The sequence below is a fragment of the Limanda limanda genome, chromosome 23 (genome assembly GCF_963576545.1).
Source record: "Limanda limanda chromosome 23, fLimLim1.1, whole genome shotgun sequence".
NCBI classification, from domain to species: Eukaryota; Metazoa; Chordata; class Actinopteri; order Pleuronectiformes; family Pleuronectidae; genus Limanda; species Limanda limanda.
In genome coordinates, this window is record NC_083658.1 from 8,898,622 (window position 1) to 8,915,022 (window position 16,401).

The 16,401-nt window shown below is 44.9% G+C and overlaps 1 protein-coding gene across 1 annotated transcript in view; it reads right to left on the reverse strand.

The window, feature by feature from the left end:
• Positions 1-13,841, reverse strand: part of LOC132996861 (neural cell adhesion molecule 2-like) — a gene marked incomplete at its 5' end in the record, with an annotated part of 75,087 nt that extends 61,246 nt beyond the window's left edge. Inside the window, 4 exons of the mRNA XM_061067226.1 lie at positions 2,620-2,757; positions 4,179-4,322; positions 7,828-8,034; positions 13,760-13,841. Of these exons, the coding sequence (XP_060923209.1) occupies positions 2,620-2,757; positions 4,179-4,322; positions 7,828-8,034; positions 13,760-13,841 (571 nt within the window). The remainder of the gene's footprint in view (positions 1-2,619; positions 2,758-4,178; positions 4,323-7,827; positions 8,035-13,759) is intronic.
• Between the last annotated feature and the right edge of the window lie 2,560 nt (positions 13,842-16,401).

A 16,401-nucleotide genomic window follows, 5' to 3' on the forward strand; every position in this document is an offset into this window, starting at 1 on the left:
CACTAGAGAGCACAACTCCCACTTTTATAAGTATCAGGAAGAAGAGGATGCAACAAAATGGTCTGATTACGAGAGAACCAGTCTGGTAGAAATATGTAATTTGTGTGTATGTGTGTGTTTGTGTGTTGTGTATTAACTCAAGCAATGTGTCAGCTCCTATTGATTTATCTCCCCTGTGTAGCTGAAGCTTGTAAATCATGATTTATTCACCAAGTCTGTTTCCACTGCAATGTATTGCATCTTTTTTTCCCACTTCAGCTAAGTGCAAAAATGTGTTTTGATTTCATTTAAATTTAAATTGTAAATTAAAGTCGGTGGATATAAACATATTCAAGCAGCAACACAAGCAGTCATTTGTGTTTCAACTGATCAAGTCCTATGTTGACTTGTATCTCTAGTTTACTTGCTAGATGAAATTTTATTCCGCCGCGTGGGAGCACTGAGTAGTTTTTTCTTGTCTGAAATAAAAAGTCTGCAGACGATGCCAAGGGGAGCTATTAGTGGAAACCCAAATAATTCAAGTTGAAGGACAGTGGAACAAAAACAACAAAGTGAAAGATCCTCGGTCCGCTGAGCTTACAAAGATCGCAGATTTAAGAGATAAGTTTCCATGAAAAAAAAAAAGAAAAGTGCACTCTCTACCGAAAACAAATGTCTCTTTGCTTTGTGGCACCACCTCAGACCTCCAAATTCATTGTATATTTGAAGTCTGATCTATGAACTTCAAATATTTCATGAGGATCGACTATAAAATCAACCATAAAAGTACGTATCAACATATTTGTCTCCTTAAGACTCGACTAACGGACACGTCTGAGTGTGAGAGTCTTTAGGGATCGACAGAGTGAGTCAGCGTGAAGCTCACCGTGCGTCTCCGTGTGGGTGTGGCTCCCTCAGGACACTCCCACTGTCCCGACTCGGGCGCCACACGGCGAGTGGCGTGTCGCTGCGATAACAGGCCGCGCCTCATTGAGCGGGCTGATTGGATCTTCTCAGGAGTGAGGTAAGTGGTGTGCTAAATTTATTGCAGTTCGTGTTTTTTTGTGCAGAGGGGCAGCTCTCTGCTTTTACATTAGGTGGGTGGGGACTACATATGCTAAGACAATATTGGCGCCGCCCGTGCGCGTCGAGACGCCCGTGGCCTCGGAGAAATCACGTTTCAATCACTGCGGAGGTCTCAGGTGACTCGCTCTAAATGAGGACAAATGAGAAAATTAAAATGACATCCTTCGATTTTTGGGCCACGGCGCCCGGAGCCAATCGCTAATTGAATAATTCAATCTCACTAAAGAATAAAGGGAAGACGGAGATCGCACAGATGACAGCAGAGAGAGAGAGCAGACCTGCGATAAGTGTGCCAATGATGAACTCGTCTGAGTCGGGGGAGCGGAATCTGTCACAGCCGAAAGACTCCGTGCGCCGAGTTTCACAAGCGCAGGTCCAAACATTCAAACTGAATTTCCGGCTCAGTTCACCCGCACGCCTCGGAATCACCGACTTGACAGTTCAGATGATGAAAACACATGTAAACAAGCCGTGAAGTGTGTCGGCTTCGTGCTGTAGTCGTCTCCTGACAGCGATCATCAACACACTGACAGCACACATCAAGAGGCTGTTACGTCTTTGTTGAAAGGAAATATAGGTTAATCGATTATTACTGTTTGATTAAGCCATTGATTTATTTCTAAAAGCTGATCCGGTTTCCATTCAGATAAACCCGCCTGGCTGCTTTATTGTATTCTAACCTTGAACGCACTGTCGGAGAATGAGTTGTGTTCAAACGATGACAGCAACAACAACAGCAGAACAACCTGTGTATGCAGATGATAGCCAGCCCCCCCCTGCTTGTTAATCTGCTGATACCTTGTCTGCTTGGAATCTAAACTTAGGCTGTTACGTCACGTGATGTGTTCGTGCTGTAGCTTCAGTTCTCAGCTGGTTTTGGTTTTCGATTGATGCTTGGTGATCGTGACCTGGAAACCAAACCGGTTCATAACAAGAAACAAGCCATGTTCAGACTTTGCAACAAAAGCCATCAGCAAGAAGATGATGGTTTGGTCCATTAGGGTGCAACTGGCTCGTTCAGACCTTTGTGTAATTGGATGCTCTCACATTTAAATATTTGGAATTTCCTGCGACACTGAAAATGCATTATCCTTCTTTCATACATCAATATATGTAGGTGTATATTTATTTCAATTGTTTCTAAACATACTTAAGTCAGGGGTATAGGATCACATATAAGCCACTCACTATTTTTTATGTGATTTCAAATTTGCATTTGAATAAATAAGGCAAACTTACTGGTGAAAGTCTAAATTTGTTCATGTAACCAAGTGTTAGTTTTAAACATATATCACCTATATAGATACTTCAAATTATATGGTTTTTAACATTTTATTTGTTTGTATTTGTCTTATTCTATTTTGTTTAACAAATTTCACCTCTCCTTATATTCATTTTATTATCAAAACTTGCATTTTCTCTCAGTACAGTAGGTATTAGTATATCTTAAACTCATTTTTAATTCATTTCACATCCAGTTTTCAGGCTGATTTAGGGCTCATCCTTATGATCGTCATCACAAGGTTTGACGCAGTGACTCAGACTGTAACTCACCGTTGACCACGACAGCGATGTCCACAAAGTCGATCTCGCCTCGGGCCTCCACGCTCGCCTCGCAGCGGTACACGCCCTCGTCGGCCTTGTTCACCTGATGGATCTGCAGGTTGTTGTTCGCCAGCACCTGGAACTTGTCTTTGCGGGAAAAGAGATGGAAAAAAAACACGAGTGAGGAAGAAGAGGAATGCGACGCAGGTGAGGAGTGAACGATGGAGAGAGAGAGAGGTGAGATAAGCGAGTTAGGAAAACAGGAGGAGAAAATTGCCAATTGTCAATCTTAACTTCGGCCCATTTACCTGATAGAGCTCACACACAGATAAACAGCCACGCAATTACAGTTCCAAATCAACTCCACTCGGCCCCATTGTGGCCACTGTGTGCGATTGGCGAGGAGTGATGAGCCCACTATCTCATTTCTCTCCAGCGAGGACTATTTATAACCCTACATCGTAATTAGAGAAATAATTTTTTTTTATATATATTTTAGGGCTGGGCAAGTTAACTCGTTTTAATCGAGTTAACTCAAGTGATGAGTTAACTCGATTGTTTATCCGCCAATTATTTTCTTTTTTCCTGTTCTGCAGCAGTCAGCAACAGACTTACACAAAATAAAAGCCTGACTTTCACAATAAAACAATAAATAATCAAACCTGAGTTAATGCGAGATAAAATAATTAATCGAGTTAACTCATCACTTGAGTTAACTCGATTAAAACGATACCGTCGGAATGAAGATCTGAATTTCAATTAAGAAAACGTGCCAGATTCGAGGGGTCACTCTTTCCAATCAGTGCCCGGGCGTGCAGTTTGTCGGGGGGGGGGGGGGGATTGGGAAGTGGTGTAGAGAGTAAATCAGGGAGGAGGAGAAGGAGGAAATAATGAGTCCTAGTCCACTGGCTCTTACTGTTGCACCTCTCCGAGAATAATACCATTAAAAGTGAATTTATCCGTCGTCCTCCTCACATATAAAACTATTAAAGCTACTGAAAATAACATGGGATTTCTGTGGAGGGCTTCAGAAAAACTTATATACGCCGCCTCCCGGGCTGATGGGGTTTCTATTCATAGCATTCGATATCCTTGTCTTATTGTGAATCCGCACAAAAGAGGGGGGGGGGGGGGGACAGCATTTCCTAGAGAACAGTATTCTTGGCACATTAGCTCATCTATTCAGTGAGAGAGAGAGAGAATGGGACTCGAGAGCATTACGCTTTTTCCTCGCGATAATCGAGTGCATTTGGAAGGTTCGCATTCAAAATATAATTATTTTGTTTGCTCGAGAACTTTTTTACTATGATTAATCTGCTCCTGGAATAAATACAATCAGATTCTTCCATGATACAAAGGTTTGTCTCAAAAACATGAAATATTCACGACCAAAATAGAATCGAATCTAGAAATTAGGGAACAAAAGAACAAGAACACATTTATCCCTCTACTACAAGTTTACTGGTATTTGCAAGACAATTCAAATTATTCAGTAATGAATTTTGTGCCCATTCACCTCCCAAAAAAGAATAATCATTTGATTATGAAAGAAGGTCATAAAGACTTACTGCGGTGCTCCTCTGTGATTTCCTTATCCTGGTAGTACCACACCACCACGGGCACCGGGGAGCTAATGACATCACACACCACCTCCGCCGTCTCGCCGTGGCGGAACTCCTGCGGTGACTGAACATCCTGGAACGTCAGCCTCTCTGCGAGATCAAACCAGATGGAGATTGAATACTTTTTTTTCCGGTCCCCGGTATTGAAAGCAGACAATTTATTGCAGGTCTGAACATCAAAAGGGGAAAACGTGAAAAAATAGAAAAATAAAACGGCTGTGCTCTCCTGTTCACTGAGACAGGTTGGGAGCTGTGGTAAAGTATTTTTTAAATGCATGTCTCTCCAATGTTCAGTTTGAATCCAAAATTAGAAGAAAGAAAAGAAAGAGACATACAGGTAAATAGTTGAAGATTGCAATATCAAGATGAAATAAGACTATCCTTTATCAGTCCAGATATGGGTACGAGTCAAAAATAGGCATCAGTAAGTATTGAGTAACGTGCAATACTTAAGTGTAAGGAATATAAAGATATGAGTGGAATAACAACTCACAGTGTATAAACAAGAACAATATGTACAGTAAATGGATTTCACATCAACCATTGTATTGCACAGAAATAATGAATATTGCACAGTTAAGAGAGTTAAACAAGAGTAAAAGTGTAGTTCATAAGCATTACGGTCACGTGAGGCAATGCTCTGCAGTCCAGATTTCTCTTGTTTGGAAACAGGCACACGAGACAATGTACGCATTGGAAACGGATTCCCTCGCATATTCAAATGAAACAAAAGCTAATCCCGCTTTGAGTGTTTTCTGGGACGGAGATAAGGCGATTCTAATGAAACCACACAGGAAGACAGAAGGACGGCCGTTCCACTCGCTGCCAATCATACCCAGGACAACAATATAAAAAGGAAAAGCAGCGAGCCGAGATATCCCTCAACCTATTTTGGAGAATTAGACGACAACACAGGCGGCCTTTGATTCACTCTCTCTTGGTTCCTGCTCGGTGCCAGTTTGAGGCGGCGTCCTCTCTCTCTCCACGAACATTTGGTGTTTTGACAAGTTGCTTTTATCGAAACGCTGTTCTTGGACCGGCTCTTCTCCGCGAGCGACACGCCGTCCCCCTCCATAGGACCCGGCTCTGGTTTCGGATCGCCGGCTTTGATGCGCGGCGGTTTCTGGCACCGCCGGCCGCCGCGACCACCTGCCACCGTCGGCCCGCTGCATTGTGGAGGTATGAATAAATCAACAACAGCTCCCCTATCAGTCCCTTTCCGTTAGCGAGGCCGCGCCATTAGCATTTCACCGGGTGATTTATGCCAGGCTGCTTCCTAAAATGAGCTTTCTCTCCCCGACCGCACCCCCCCCGCCTCTGAACGTGTCTGGCATCTCGGTGTCTTCATTAACTTCAAGGATGCCTTTGCATGTTTTGTCGCTCACTCTGTTGGTTTCTTATCAAATCCCCCCCTCCCTCCTCCACACCCTTGTGTTCCTTTATTTCTCTCTCTCTCAGGTTCGAACACTTCTGGTGCCACTTGTTCCTCCCGTTTGTATCCGTTTCCTGCCTCTGTTGTTGTCACACCTCTCTACACAGGAGTCAGTGAGGGAAACTAGCTCTCCAGAGTAACTGCCTCACACTGCGGAACGAGTACGGGCTCAGTACGGTTTTCTCTTCTGCCGCTTGTCTACACATCAATGAGGGGATTACTGCGACTCGTTTACAAGACAGTGTCCCTGGACGTCTCTCAAATGGGACACAGATTTTCCGTCTTTACTGTCAAAACATTGCTGGCTTTGGAAAAGTGGCTTATTGCCTCGGCCATTAATAAACTGAGGGGATAGAAAATGGTGCAGGTACTGTACTGGCCAACTTTTCTATGGCTGCTCCAGTGACATTATACAGCAGTTCATTTAAAGCTATTTTGGCTTTTGTCAACAGTGAACGCAAGTTTGCTCAAGCCCACAAATATGAAATGCGTGGTGGCTCTAGGGGAAACCCTCTGAGGAAACATGGCCAGTTAATTAAAACACAAGCAAAAACTGTTGTGACTGTGGTCCTAAAGGATTCATCCTCTGGACGCCACAAATTCCAGTACAAACTTTGTGTTGGGCTGACTGGTGCTGCCACCGGTAGAGCCAGCAAGGCTGCAGGGCTTAGAAAAAAAAACCGTGACAGCAGCATTTGTATGTTTGCACCATGCAAGTCCTCTAATTTGGATTCAGAGCTGATCCGCCACTCCGCATTGCACGATCCTAAAAGGCTATCACAGAGATGTCAGCAGCTCGCGAGCGGGTGTCGACACTGTGCCTCCCGCGGGTCGGGAGTTTCATGTACAACAACATGTTTCAGCGCCCAGGCACCGTGCGCCGCCTGAGGAGTCCTCGCCTGCTCCGGCTGTGCGCTGGCACAATGGTTTGCTCGGGGGCTTTGGGCGGGTTTTCATCCGCATGCTGCTCAGGCAATCGACACCCAGGGGCCCGAGTGAGTGACGCCTGGTTGCCGTGGAAACAGTGGTTTTAGGGCCGCTGGTTACGCGGCGAATGAGGCGAGGGGCTGAGCGGTGTCAGGTGTGATTGAGGCTGTGATGTCTCCCTTAATGATTCGCCGGGAGAGGAGGAAAAAGGCAACCACACAGCAGGTGATGATTTCCAGTGTGTGTCTGCCTCCTGTAATCAAATCCCTGTACGGAGACGTTCTCTGCAGTTAAACTCGGGGAAGACTCCCCGTGAGTCTGGAAGCTTGGGTTACTCTGAATTAATTTGCTTCTTATGTAATCTCCACGCGTGCTCTTTCATGCATTAGGACGTTAATCCATTTCCTGTCGCTGTGCTACCTGAGAGCAGAAAGTGTAAGTGTTCATAAAGGTGCACTTTTTTAAAGATAAGGGCTTGAGCAAAGATTTAAAAAAAACAGACTGACGTGTTTTTCTGTGAAAGGAAACAAGCATTACACTTCTGCTTCTGAGCAGCTTTTAAAAATATATATAATATAAATATATATATCTCCCAGACATGCTGCAGTAGCTTCTCACTTATAACAGCCAAACTCCAATCAAACAAAGGTTATAATAACTCCTCAAAAAACAAATGCATGGATATATCTTTTCACCTGCAATTCCCCAAAATATAAATTGAATCTAAATTATTAAAAGTAATGTCGGGTTTTTCCCTATTTCTGTTATGATTGTTTTATTTCTATCCTAGAATGTAACTCCCTCCAGGTTGTTGAATATGTTACGAGGACATTACCTCAGTGTTAATGATCGCTACTGCAATTCTGGCCCTATGTTTTCGTATTCTTTTCCAAGGCAGTCGCAGCAGTGATTAGGTTGGAGATAAGCTGGATGTCTTGCTCAAGGACACTTTAATGGGGCAAACAGCAGTTCAATTACAGTTCGCCCTGAGGATGGAACCTGCGATGGGCCCGACTCTGTGTCCACCGAGCCTCCCTGGCCTCCTCACACTTCGGTTTTGCCGGGGAAATAGTGACGGGTCAGCAAGGCAGGTCGGCCTCAGTGCAACATCTCTCATTACAGCTGGCAGGATCCCATTGTATCACTCACTGTCCTTGTGCTTTAATCACAAGCATGAGTGGCACTTGCACACACAAGCTCACAAATAAGGTCAAAGGCTGCATGGATCTAGCTTACGGTAGATCTCCAGCACGACCGAGGCCTCCTCAGTGTGACCGCTGGCGTCTGTGGCCTGGCAGCGGTAGATACCGGCATCCTCGATGATGGCGTTGTAAATGATGAGCCTGGACCGCGACGTCTCCGAGTGCAGCGCCATCCGCTTGGATTGGACGATGCGCTCGCCCTGGGGGTTGTACCAATCCAGCCTCACCGGCTCGCCGATAGCTAGGAGGGAGAGAGAGAGAGAGAGAGAGAAACAATCAGTCAATTTGACTTCTTTTTACCACGCAGGTAAGGATCATGCCTGTCTTCCCGATAGAGGACCACTTGCAGCTCAATTCAAGTAGATGAACCTGGCAAGTTTCTTACAAGGCTAAATATTTGAGTCCTTGACCCATTAGTCTGTAGAGAGCAAACTTCCACTGATTGAATTACCACAGAGTTTTTTAGAGGACATTTTCAGGGAGGAACTCAACAGGTTCCTCAGCCCTGACTCATTTATTGGCAGCCGATCACCTCCAGATTCTGAAGGAGGCTGAGTTGGATGTTCTCTTTGTTCCACTGAACAGCCTAGCACCTTCCAACGCGCTTGTTTGAACTTGTTACGGGATCAGATGGCCTGAAATCATGGCTATGTCATATCCTGGATTTACATGGCTAATAAGGAACAGGGGACGGTAGGCTTCAAAATCCTCTCTCATTTCAAACATCACGGGCTGAGCACTGAGCACGGAAACCGAAACCTGACCCCCTGCTAACTGGCTACTGCAGGAGATGATGGGGCCATCTGCAGGCAGCAGGTGCCCCTTGCCTGTCGGTGTGGAGGGCCATTACTTAGCCCATCAATCAACTGAAGACTTGAACAAGACAGGAAATGCACAGAGGCTTGTCCAGTCCCTCGGAGACAAGTCTCTGAGGTTTCAATTATGGAAACAAAAGGGAAGAAGAGGAGGACAGAAAATAGAGGCACCGCAGATTTGTGACACACATTTCGTCCCCGGGAGAGTGGAGGCGGTTTGAATGCTCCCTTTCCCCTCAGTGACTATTTGGTGAACGCCCTTGGGCCGAGCTTTTAACCTGCGCCTGCTCAGCAGCCAGCCGCAGAGTGCTGGGATGGTTCAGCTCAACGGCTCCCAGGTGGAAAGAGCTGGTGCTGGTGTGGATAATTGGCGTGTTTGTCCAGTTATGTAAATACACGATGACATAAACATAATAATCCTTCAGTTTTATAGCACACGGGTGCTCAAACGTAAATGATATGCCTCTTGATGTCTGCGAGAAAACACGCAGCCTCCCAGGCATGCTAACACCATTACCATCACACCCCTGGCATGTGTCTGCTGCTTGTTAGGTTCGGAGGCCAACGAATGGGATGAGGCAATCAGACACAAGTGTTGCTGCGATGATATCGTCTTGGTTCGGATCAGTGTCTAACGTGGCTGCGTGCGTCCTTTTAGACCTGTTAGCGTTAAAACGTTATCACCTCCCACCATTTTTTTTGCAGTCAGCTGACAACAGAGGCAGCTGAATACGTTCAAATTGACGCAGCCAGCTTTGTGACAGCGTGTTTGCCTCACAGATGATCTGAGGAGACAGGAGCATGTGTCTTTGCAACCGGATGAATAGCTGGTGGAAATCGCTGTCAAGACCGCTCTTAAAAATCTGCATAAGCTCAGGCATCATTACTGACTCTTGGCAAGAAAGAATGCTCAGTGATGGACTCTTCTGAAAGTAGAGCGGTGAGACGTCACTGATCACTTTTTGGAGGTGCCAGCGAAATCTGTGCACGGCAACAACTGTTTAAGCCTCGTTTTTTGAAATGCAAATTGGGAAGAAACAAAGCTTTGCACGTGGAAGGACTCTCAGACAACGTTTTTGACACTTTTTAAGCAGTTAGGGAGCAACGCATAAGAGCAGCTGAAATAATGAAGCCATCTCAGCCTCCCGCACAAGGCCCATCTATCGACATCTGACATGCCAAAATTAGCCGAGCCCGGGCTGAAACGCTCCTGTCCCTCCACTCGCTGGCAAAGCTATGGTGGTAATTGATTTAGGCCTCCAGGGAATGAGTCAGCAGGGGGAGAAGCAGGAGCTGGAGAGGGAAGGAGGAGCACTGGTATGTGTGTGGGTTGACATGATGTCAAAATTATTGGTTAAGTATCTATCGATCTCTTTATAAGCTTTAATGTATGGCTAGTGGGTAAAAGTAGTCGTACTGGTCAAGTGGTATGACCTGTAATACTGTTATTAGACGTATCCGAGGAAACCACATAGAAACAATCGCTGTCGGATCTGATTTGACGACCGAGCCTGCATTTGCAGCTGCCTCTTTTTTTTCCCGCAGCCAACATGTGTTCTGGCTCTCTGCCACTTCAGTCAATGGGGAGGTTAAACACACACTTAAGCACCAGTTTATCCACCTCCTCCTTATTTGTCACGCCGCAAACACGGCTCTGTTTCCTGCCCGCGCACAAGGCCAATGTCACATCGGAAAAATCTCCAGTCTCTCGTGTTTGTTTTTGTTGTCTGTGGCCCGACAAAAGGTCGACTTCATCATTTTAAAACAAATACGGAGATGGATTCCCGAAGAAAAATACTTTTATATTTGTCGTTTTGCACACATTTGTCGGGAGGTCTTTAGTAAAGGGGAGAAACCTGAAGAATTGAGATGCTTCCATACAGTTCACGAGGGCCAACTGGATGTTTTAATAGGTGTTGAGTCAATGCACAAACATCAGGTGTAGACAACATATGACTGATATTATCAGCGTTGTGTTTTACTGGGGCCAGGCTAGAAGAGCAGCATGGCCAGTACCACCAGTCCATACACAGCATCACATACTGGGCTGGTACTCACACAGTAATGCAGTTCAGGATATTTTCCCAGATTTCTCTCCCCATTAATCGTAACTAATGTATTCTGTGTTTTTAAATTGTATAATTTGCTTCATGCAGGCAAAAATAAATTGTCCATTGCACCGACAGTATAACTTGACCCTTTTTACACTTTCTGCATAATATGAAATAATGATCAAGCGGTAAAACATACGTCTACTCACTGGGTTTCCTTGCTTTGCTCTATTAATTATTCTCTATCTGATTCCACAGTAGTAGATAGTAATTCATGTATTCTAGTCGGTGGGAAACCATTGGGTAAACAGGAGGAGGCTCTATTGAAAAATTATATTTTCGAGCAGCTCATTTAAAATAATTGATGAAATCAATGCAGCCTGCAGCAGCAGATAATAACAGATAACAGATAACATGCATATATTAAAAGAGGTGTTAACTCACTTAACATACAAAATAACGTTAATGTGGACAAGTGGATCTGTGCAGCAGTTGCTCACATGTCTTCGAGTCGGCTGTTATAACAGACATGTTCCCCAGCTCTCCCACAACTATGCTGGGAACAAACAGGCTCAAGGTGAAAGGTCACCCACACTCGCTGTTATTCCCTCTCCGCTCGCTGACGACAGAGACCCACCTATTTTCTAAAGACGATCTCTGAAGCCGCCCCCTCTCACTCCCTGCAGCTGAGTTCACCTCCATCTTATCGTCTCCCCGCCTCTCACTTCATCGTTTTCTCTCTTTTCTCGTTTCACATCTTCACCGTTAAACCTCCTTTTAGGGCACTTTGCTGTGAGGGCGCGAAACAAACAGCCGGAGAGAGCTTCTTTTTTTTTTTTTTTTGCTGCGAGACGTGATTAATGAAAGCTTATTGCTCTGAGGGGACGTCCTTGTGAAGACAAGAGTTGATGAATACACGACACATTGTTCATTTTGAGGTGAGATAAAAAGCTGTTTTGAAAATGAATACTTTAAGAAGCAATTTGACAGGGATATATTAATTCATTATGTTCAGAAAATATTCAGCGCTGATGGGAAACTTGATTCTATCCTGCATATTTCATGTTCAAGCAGGTTATCTAGCAAATATCAAGCCAGTTTCTACTTTGTCCTCTGTTAAAAAAAATAAAAAGAACTCTCTTGTATATTAAATGGACCTTGGGGACAATATCTCTTCTGTTAATTAAAATGCCCCCGGCAGCTTAAAGTTTTGACCAGCATTTCACTTCTCAAACCCATTGGCTATTGTCTGTTCAAAAATTTACCTTTTTTGGCAACTTGTTAAACGATTCTCAACACAAACAAAAACAGTAACACTTTTTCTTTAGTGTTTTGGCTCTTTTTTGGCAATTGTGTGTTCATTTTGTACAACTACCATGGCCAAATAGGGACTTTAAACCAGTTTAGAATAGTTTTTAAATATTGCTACAAATATATATTAGACAAATAAACAGACTCACAGTCGGTGGGAAAGTGAAACTGGTGGAGATCACAACCAGAAACATGAAGAGACAAACTGACAGGACGGAGGAGAGACAAGGAGACACAGGTGGGACACATTAGGAAGCAGGTGCAGGTAAAGGCGGCGGGGAAAAGCAAGAGGAAGTGACATAGGAAGGTCAAAATAAAACAAGAAATGACTCAACGCAAGAGTTCACAATAAAGTAAAAAACCTTGAGGCAGAGAAACACAGGGAGGGCTGACAATTAAACACAGAACGTGCATCCAAAAACACAAATGTAGAAAGTCCAAAACATAAATCAAAAGTTTCACAACCAGGGAGGAATCAGGACAACATTGAACATTTTGAGGTAATAACCAATGCTACATTCTGCTGTGGGCAAATATAAAAATGGAAGAAAGCTCATAAAATATGAAAAATGGATCGTCTAGAAAAAACATTTAGCTCCATCAGCGTCTGGCTGATGAAACAAAAGTTTTTTTCAAACTTTCTTCTTTATATCATCTGGTCCCATCTATTTAAAGCTGGAATATTTTAAGAGGTTGAGGAGAAACATTGAATTTATGCTGGATTTTAAACAAAAACAAGCCCTCTCTGCGCTGCTGCCGACATTGACCAGCATTTGTCTTTCTTTTAACCCAAAACCTTTTAGAAACGATGTGTATCGAACGGGAAAAAATAGATTTCACCCGGGCCCCTCACTTTGGAGAACAACGGCCTCCCCTCTGTGTTCTGCCTTCCCTCACAAAAAACAGCTCAAACAAACCCGTGAATCAACATTCAACCAAAGTGCCCTCCTGTGCCGCCTGCTCCTTCCTTCTATTCCGGTCTGTACTTATGTGGACATGATTCATACAGCGGGACACGGCGATGCAAAGCCAAAAAGTCACTCTGATAGAATAACTCCTTATTTTTTTATGTTCGCAGGCTTTGCTTCGGTTTCACTGGGATTTAGCTTATTTTGTTGCCTCTGACTGTTCTGCCTCTGCGGCAGAGCTGCATGTGAATATGGTCAGGGGAAAAAAAAGAAGAGGTTTGAATGCCAGTGGCGGACAAGGGCAGGAGAAAGCACCGAACGACACAAACACTTCCATTCTTCTCGCTTCTGAGTGTTGTTTTTACAGTGAAAGCTTTTACCTTTTGCCTTTCAATCGCTGCCAGTTTCTTTCCATTCACCTCCATTTTTTTCTCTTCTCTACCTCCCCATTATGTCCTCCTCAGCACCTCGGCGCCGCACCAACGCCCCTCCAAGTGTGCCTCGCCTCCCCTGGCTGTTAGCTCCACGCTGAGTGGGTTGGCGGGAGAGAGGAGGCAGCCAGCAGGAGGCGGGCCGGCGCCTGCCAGAGTGCGCTGCCCCCCCACCGAGCCGCTGGCACGGGCATCGGGTGCTCTGCTACGGCTGAGTGCTGATACGGGCGTTCCGAGAGGACGGGGGGGAGAAGCGACAAGGCCGTCCCATTGAGGATCCAGTCACCGCTGGGCCACGGAGCCACTCGCCATATGGACGTCAAACGCACAACAAACAGATTTCACAAGCGCCAATGTGAACCCCCTGCTGCATCTCTGACCTGCCTCCACACACAGGCCCACACACACAGACAGAAACCCCACATTATGAGGGTCCGCGGCGTTTCTTACCTGTGCAGATGAAGAATTTGGACTCTCCGACGCTTAACTCCACTTTGTTCAAGGAGATGGACACCTGCAGGGCGGCTGGAGACAGACAGAAAAAGGGAAAATTGATTAGTTATTATAATAGAACAGAGCACAAAGGAGCGTCATTGTTTGCCTACTGCAGACACATAATAATACAAAATTGCTTTAAAAAAGATTCGGCTTGCTTAGCAGTGTGGCTCATTTCCTTCTTTATGCCAGATTTTCCTTTTTCATTATCCGAGGACCATATTCAGTTGTGTGCCACCATTTACCGCAATTACATGAAAGGCAGGGTGCAGTTTACATGCAAATATCCTTCTACAAAAATAAGGAGCTTCTTAGAGAGAACCCATTTTGCAGCTTTATAACAGCAGTTTTTTTCCATTGACTTTTCCCTATTGTGATTTCGAGTTGTTCCCCTTCCTCGTGGGTTTTGTGCCGTCTCCGAAACGAGCAATTTAACAGTCTGTACTTTTTTTTTTCATCCAAACTTAATTTGGAAATTTTATATAACCGCATTGAAAGTTACTGTCTCTCAGAACAACGCAGCTACTGCTCCTCACAATGCGCTGCGACACATTGGCTTTGTACCGTCTAACAGGCGCATGGGTGTGTGTGACAAGCTTGCCAGTCAGCTCCGCAATGAATGGGGATCCTTTCAGCCCCGAGGTGCTGTAATGCTATTTGCAGTTATCACTACCCAACAACGGTTTATGAATTGAACAACAGACGGATGGAAATTTAACAAGCTAAGAAATAGCAGAGATCAGTAAATACTTCAACCGGCGCTGCTATTTCCCTTCGGTGACAAATAACCGTCGCTCGTGCTCTTACAAACCGAGAGCCTCCGAGTTTTTTGCTGCGGCGAAAAAGCTGACTGGATCTATTCGCTGGGAGACGTGCATTCACTTTCATGACAGGGTAAAAAATGGACCACCAGTGCCACAAAATGTGCGGTGTCAAGCGACAAAGCCTCTTTTGTAAGCGCTGCCATAACGCCACACAATAGGGGGGCTCCAGGTGAGGCTTTTTAAAAGCTGGAGTGAAATGCAGCTGAATAAAGCTGGGGCTGGATCTCGGCTAGTTGGGAGTTTGTCAAATGGAAGAAAGAGAAGAAAAAAACCTCCGGGAGGTGAAGCCAGGGAATGTGGAGCTGGGAATGTGTCTACATGTCTAATGTGATGAGTAACGATCGGCGACTCAGTGGGGGGAGGGTCATTTTTAGGCTAGAGCCTCTTGACGCAGCGGCAGACTGAGTGTGGCGAGATACTTGATGAGCCTGTCATATCGGAGCCCACCCCCCCCCCATCCTTAGCCCACGTCTAGTTAGCATGAAACTCCAAACACACATTCACACACACACGCTGTAAAACGCTTTAATGGATGTAAATTCTCGCCACAACACTGGAAATTTAACAGCGGAGCTCAGGGCGCCTGTCAATAATTGAGAAAATGATGAAATGATTATCTGCTACTGCTCGGGGGGGGGGGGGGGGGGGGGGGCAGCACCACAGTGGAGCTGCTCTCTGGCATTTATCACATTCATCTGCCGTGAGTCCAGGTTGCCTACAGATGGCAGTGGAGGGGCGACATGATGAGGTCAAGGAGGATGGCAATACCAATGTGTTTGATTGGATTCATGCTGCGTAAGGGGCACACACACACACTTAAAGACACACACATCCCGGAAATCTAATCCATAATGTATACTGGTATGTAGTATGGAACTGAGACCCACACATACACAGACATGCACACACACACACAGAGTTGAACGATACATCTCAATATATGTTTGCACTATTCCCGGTTTGCACTTCTCTCCTCCCGTCCACCCTGTGACTTATGACCGCATACTAAGCGTATACCTTTTTGTACTGTGTACTACTACTTGTTATGCGTACTTACATGTTCTGTCTACTTCTATGTTTACCCCGGGGATCAGGGAGAAACTACATCTCCATCCCGTCCCTGTACATATGGCAGTACTGACGATAAAGTTGACTTTGACTTTGACATATGGTCACACACAAGCATTTGTCACTATGTAAATGCATTGTACTACTACTACACACACACACACACACACACAAACAAACACACACACACACGCGCAGCATTGAACGAGAGATTTTCGTTGCCATGCACGAACACAAGCATTTGTTACTAAGTTATCTAAATGCACTACACTATACTGAAACTACTCAACACACACACACACACACACACACACACCGGACTGTTTCCAACAAATAAATACTGTTCTAGCGTTGACTAATCATGTCTATTTAACCTTGTGCCCTTCAACACCGCCTGCCTCTGACTTAAGGCTGATTCCGATCAGTGCTTCAAGTACTTTAACGGTTTTCAATTATTAATTGATCCAGGTCTGTTTGTGCTCGATCTGATTGATCGCGTAATAAGTTGCTCACAAAACCCGGCAGGGGCAAAAAAGAAAAGAAAAATGGGCTTCCTCTCTCTTTCCCGCCGGACTCGTTGGTGTGAATCATATAATTAAGTTCAACCTGGAAATTGCAACCGTAGTTTTCCAGGTTTAAATGCACAACAGTCCCTGCAGCGAGCGCACGTTGACATTTTAATGAGAATGCAGACTGGATTAGGAA